We start from the raw sequence: 5,641 nt of genomic DNA, 5'->3' as shown, positions 1-5,641 counted from the left end.
CCTCTTCATCATCAGTGTGAAAAGGTTCCAAGGTGGAATGAACCAGAGCCCACACCTGTCCCATTGTTACCCTGATGCTTCTGAGCTCCCCTTCTTACTCATCACAGGGATTGCTTAAGAGTATTCGAGTGTCCTCCAGCTTAGTTCCACGTTCTCCAACCGTCGCTCCAGCGACCCTCCAACACGGGTTTCGAGCCCCACACATGGGCACCACTTGCTGAGACCAGCTCGGTCATGGAGACCCTAACTCAGCAGCATTAGAGGAATTAAAGACACACACACAGAAATATAGAGTGTGGAGTGGGAAATCAGGGGACTGGCAGCCTTCAGAGCTGATAGCCACGAACAGAGTTTTACCCACAATAAATAAAAAGTATTTATTGACAGCAAGCCAGTGATAAGCATTGTTTCTATAGATTATAGATTAAATAAAACAGGAAACAAAGGGATGGGCTCTGGCTGGTTATCTCCAGCAGGAACATGTCCCTAAGGCACAGATCGCTCATGCTATTATTTGTGGCTTAGGAATGCCTTAAGCGGTTTTCCGCCCTGCGTGGGCCAGGTGTTCCTCGTCCTCATTCCGGTAAACCTACAACCTTCAGTGTGGGTGTCATAGCCATCATGAGCATGTCACGGTGCTGCAGAGATTTTGTTTATGGCCAGTTTGGGGGCCAGTTTATGGCCAGATTTGGGGGCCTATTCCCAACAGAATATGGTTTGGCTGTGTCCCCACCCAAATCTCATCTTGAATTGTAGCTCCCATAATTCCATGTTGTGGGAGGGACCCAGTGGGAGATAACTGAATCATGGGGGCAGTTTCCCCCATACTGTTCTTGTGGTAGTGAGTAAGTCACATGAGAGCTGATGGTTTTATAAGGGGAAAACCCTTTGGCTTGGTTATTATTCTCTCTTGCCTGCTGCTATGTAAGACATGCCTTTTGCCTTCCACCATGATTATGAGGCCTCCCCAGCCATATGGAACTCTAAGTCCATTAAACCTCAGTCTCAGGTATGTCTTTATCAGCAGCGTGAAAATGGACTAACACAGTCATGGTAAGAGTCAGGGTAGTGTTAGTATGTTCTGAGTCAGGGTCAGGTTCAGAGTGAAGTTCAAAGTGACCATCAGAGTCAAGGTCAGGGTCAGACTCAGAGTGAGACACATGACCAGGAAGGGTCTAGGTGAGAGTGAGGGTGAAGGTCAGCCTGTGTGTCAAGGTCAGGGTAAAGGTCAGCAACAGGGTCACAGTTAGAGTCAGGGCCATTATCAAGTTCAGGGTAAGGGTGTGTTGGGCTGAGGCTCAGGGTCAGGTTAAAGATATCAGAGACATGATCAAGATGAGAGTCAAGGTCAGGATCAGCAACCTCTGCCCTACTTCCTAGCACCAGGTGCTGGCTTTTGTGAATGCAACTTTCTGAAATGCTCTTCCTCCATTTATCTGCATATCTTCCTCCTTCACGTGCTTGGACCATTTAATGGTGCCTCACGCTCCCTGCCCTTTCACTAGGATGTGAGTGTCACAAAGACAGTGATCTTGGAATGAAATGTTTTGCTCACTAATGGGTCCCAGGCAGTTAGAAGAGTGCTTGGGCCGGAGGAGGCACTCGATAAGAGTTTAGTATCGATGAGTGTGCATAAAAGTATTCCTTGAAAAAAGTACATCTGGGAATAAAATATAAAAGCTGTTCACAGTAGTTCTCTCTGGAGTGGAATTATAAGAAAGCTTCATGGTCAATTTGATATATGTTCATATTGGTTTTTCTTTTTTTTTGAGATGGAGTCTTGCTCTGTCACCCAGGCTGGAGTGCAGTGGCGCGATCTCAGCTCACTGCAAGCTCTGCCTCTCGAGTTCGCACCATTCTCCTGCCTCAGCCTCCCGAATAGCTGGGACTACAGACGCCCGCCACCATGCCCAGCTAATTTTTTGTATTTTTAATAGAGACAGGGTTTCACCTTGTTAGCCAGGATGGTCTCAATCTCCTAACCTCGTGATCTGCCCATCTCGGCCTCCCAAAGTGCTGGGATTACAGGCGTGAGCCACCGCGCCCAGCCTGTTTTGATTCTTAAAACGTAACACTGAATGGGTCTTTCCATCTTGAGAAAAAACAAAGAACTTTAGGCAAAGTGCTTGACAGAGTGATTGATTGGCACAGGTACTCACCAAACTGTAGCTATGAATTAAACTTCAAACAACTGGCATCAGCCTTCCTGCAAACCCTGGAGCATCGTCAAAGAAACGCTACTCTATTTCCCTCATCCAAGAGTAAAAACAGAGAGGCAAGACAAGATAGAAGGTCTTTATTCAATAGCAGCTGAGAGACTATGCCTCAGTCCTCTGAGGGGATGCATTTCCCCCACATACCATTCCTTTCCCACGTTTCCATTCTCTGCAGGCTACAGCTTGACGGAAAAAAGGGGATTGTTCTAGAGGTACTTATACACAACCTTTGAGGGCACAGTTTGGAGGTGGAGTCGCACAGGACATTTGTAAAAGTAGGACAGCAAAGTTTCACTGTAGCCCACGAGGAAGTAGTACTTCTGTGGAGACAACTGCCTCAGGACCAGGGCACAGATCTCCAACTGATTACCCCGGCGCTTTAAAACCAGCTGGTCAGCCAGGCAGCCTGGGAAAGTACCCCACATGAACTTGCGAAGGAAAACATCCTCCACCGTTCGCTCTGCGGCATGGTCCTCTCCATCCAGGTTACCTGAAGAGGGAAGGGCATAACAGAAGAATCAGCCTCATTGCCCCAGGGCCCTGCCATAACTCCAGAGTCAACATCCAAAAGTGCTGAGCACAATCCCACCCTTCACCCCCAGCCTCTTCTCTTTTCTTCTGCTAATGGAATAAGAAAAATAACACTTTAAAGTTCAAAGTATGTTATGTCATTAATTCCCAAGCCAATTCAGTTTAGTAGGTATTATCATTATCCTTATTTTACAAAAAGGAAGATGGAGGCCTGAGTCAGGGTACAAAACTCAAGATGATGCCACCACATCTAGCCCTTTTCCTGCTTTCTTGGCTGCCTTATAAAAACACTGGTCATCCCATGGGCCAGAAAGATGAGGCTACCAGCTATTTTTGAGATTAGGGACATGAGTCCTCTCATGAGCTAGGCCCAGGGCTTCCACCAGTGGGTTCCTCCGTGTGAACCCTGGATCCCCTGCAGCCCTTACAATGTCCACTAAGAGTCTGCACACCTACATCCAAACCTCAGACCAGAACCTGAAAGAGTGGGAGACAAGCATCTCTCTTTTTTTTTTTTTTTTGAGATTGAGTCTCACTCTGTCGCCCAGGCTGGAGTGCAGTGGCGTGATCTCGGCTCACTGCAACCTCTGCCTCTTGGGTTCAAACAATTCTCTGCCTCAGCCTCCTGAATAGCTGGGATTGCAGGCGCCCACCACTACGCCCAGCTAATTTTTTTGTATTTTTAGTAGAAATGGGGTTTCACCATCTTGGCCAGGTTGGTATTGAACTCCTGACCTCAGGATCCACCCTCCTCGGCCTCCCAAAGTGCTGGGATTACAGGCGTGAGCCACCGTGCCAGGCAAGCATCTGTATTTTAAGTAAGTTCTCTAGATGCATCTCAAACATCCAAGAACCCCTGTACTAAACAAAGCACAGTTGGTTATCAATTGTTCACAATAGTTATATTCTATAAAGTCACTGCCAACACTGACTTAGTGAATACTGAACCATTGCTCCTAGGGGAAATACAGGGTTAGATTCCTTTCAGCCTCTGGGCACCCTATTTTTGTTAACAAATCAATACATAACCTAGTTTCCTTTGTGTTTCTGTTTAAAGACACCTTGTTTAATATATATGGTAGATTCATTAACATTGAATTCAGGGCCAAGAGCAACTCATGACTGGAGAAAGATTCTCTAATACATGTATGTTCTCCCTAAGGCACGTCACAGCCTTCTCCCGCTTAGGAACACTAGATAGCACTTCAGCATTGCAAGGCCATTTTAAACAGCAAAATCACTAACAAAAAGCACAAAAATGAAAATTAAAAAAAAAGATTCTAGACCATAAAAAGGACACCTTTTACAGTATGAGAGCTGAAACCAGGCAGAGCCTTGTCGACCTCAGCTCGGGACATGCACCTGGGGTGGCAGCTCTACCCACATCTCAGAGTGACCTTGAGAGTGCCCAGAGTGTTGATTTGGGGCTTACAAATAAATTTTAGTCAGTAGAAGAATCTGAAAATATGGAATTCATGAATAACGAGGGTTGTCTGTATATATTTACAGAGAAAAATTTGTGCTTTAGTGGAAAACTGCATTCCTTAGAGCACACTGTTCAGGGTTATCAGATTCTGCAACGGTTTCACTCCTTTCCTTGACTCTGAGCTATTTTACAGCTCTGTAAATTACAGATAACTGACAGGAATGCAAAATAATTCTTGTCTGTAGACATGCAAATAATTTCTGTTCAGTGGAGGATCAATTGAGTCCCTGCCTGCCATGGAAAAAGTCAGTTTTGCATCCACCTTCAAATTTGTTTCAACATCCTGATCTATATATATCTCTGCTTTTTTATGTCTCCCTTGAGTTGGTTTCATAGATTTCTGACCCTAGCATTATTTCCTGAGTTAAAGAAAACCTGTGACACGTGTTCATTTTGTTTACATGACAGGCGGATTGAGTGCTCCTTTTGGAGGCCTGGGGTCCGCTCACCTGTGTGCAGCGACAGCCAGCCTTTACGGTGGGCGATGTAGTGCGGCGCGTGTGCCTCCTCGTAGGTCACCGGCTTGTCCCCCTTGCTTACGCGTACTCGGGCCGCCCGGTTCTAGGAGCAAAAGGGGCCATGACTCCACGAGATCCCCGATCCAGACCCCTACCTCGCGCCATGTCCCCCCAGTCAGCTGGCACTGTTCCCCGGCCCCAATCCCCTGATCCCTAAGCCCCGACCCTAGCCCCGCCTCGGACCCCAGCGACACGCCCCCTTCAGCCCGCACGGCTTTCCCGGCCCCCCGGCCCCCCGGCCCCCAGGCCCCCGCCCCGGCGGTGCTCACCTTGGCGCAGACCGGGGAGGTGTGCAGGGCGCGCCAAGCACAAGGCAGCTCTCGGCTCCAGGACAGCACCTGTGGAGGGAGGGCGCGTGAGGCGGAAACTAGGGACCCCACCTCCGACTCGCAGGGACCTGCCGAGTCGCCCCACTCACCCGTGGCCCCAGCAACCCGCTGCACACGGAGGCCGCCATCTTGGGCCAAGCTGAGCGCGGGACGTACCACAGCGCGCTGAGGGGTGGGGACGGCCGCGGACGAGACCAAGTCGGAGCTCGTACTCTGTACTCTGGCGGGGGCGGGGCAGGGCCTCTGCGGGGCGGGGCCGCGGTATGCTGCGAGCTGTTACTCCCGCCTTCCCCGCAGCCCTGTGAATGCTCAGCCTTGTGAATGGTCATCCCGCCGCTGTTCGCTCTCCCGCGGTTGCTGCTTGCATAGGGTTTCAGATCCGGAAATTTGAGGATGCGAAACGTGAGATTTTCTCTTCGACAACCTCACGCTAGTACGGGTGATGGGTGTGCGGCCCACCGGAGCCCGCCCTGCCCAACCTGCACCCTCGGGGCTCGAAGAGGAGCCAAGCGTTTCCCCAGGTCCTAGTTCTGCCTCCAAATAATATTCGTAGAAAAACAA

General features: G+C 49.3%; 1 protein-coding gene across 1 annotated transcript; it reads right to left on the bottom strand.

Moving 5' to 3' along the window:
- Positions 1 to 2,281: 2,281 nt before the first annotated feature.
- Positions 2,282 to 5,641, bottom strand: MRPS24 (mitochondrial ribosomal protein S24). The gene is made up of 4 exons (XM_004045359.5): positions 5,170 to 5,641; positions 5,021 to 5,089; positions 4,683 to 4,794; positions 2,282 to 2,706 (listed from the first exon to the last, which is right to left on the bottom strand). Exons 1-4 carry the CDS (start codon positions 5,407 to 5,409, stop codon positions 2,423 to 2,425), a joined length of 705 nt encoding a protein of 234 aa, XP_004045407.2. The 5' UTR covers positions 5,410 to 5,641; the 3' UTR covers positions 2,282 to 2,422.

The sequence above is a fragment of the Gorilla gorilla genome, chromosome 6 (genome assembly GCF_029281585.2).
Source record: "Gorilla gorilla gorilla isolate KB3781 chromosome 6, NHGRI_mGorGor1-v2.1_pri, whole genome shotgun sequence".
In the NCBI taxonomy this organism is placed as follows: domain Eukaryota; kingdom Metazoa; phylum Chordata; class Mammalia; order Primates; family Hominidae; genus Gorilla; species Gorilla gorilla.
Note: the sequence above shows the minus strand (reverse complement) of the source record. Positions and strands in the feature narration are given on the sequence as shown.

Bases quoted from the DNA above. Each gene is read 5' to 3' on its own strand.
- MRPS24 (XM_004045359.5), bottom strand. From the start codon at position 5,409: ATGACCATTCACAAGGCTGAGCATTCACAGGGCTGCGGGGAAGGCGGG. The intron at 5,090-5,169 runs GTGAGTGGGGCG...CTCCCTCCACAG, and splicing joins GCGGGTTGCTGGGGCCACGG to GTGCTGTCCTGGAGCCGAGA. The intron at 4,795-5,020 runs GTGAGCACCGCC...TTTTGCTCCTAG, and splicing joins CCTCCCCGGTCTGCGCCAAG to AACCGGGCGGCCCGAGTACG.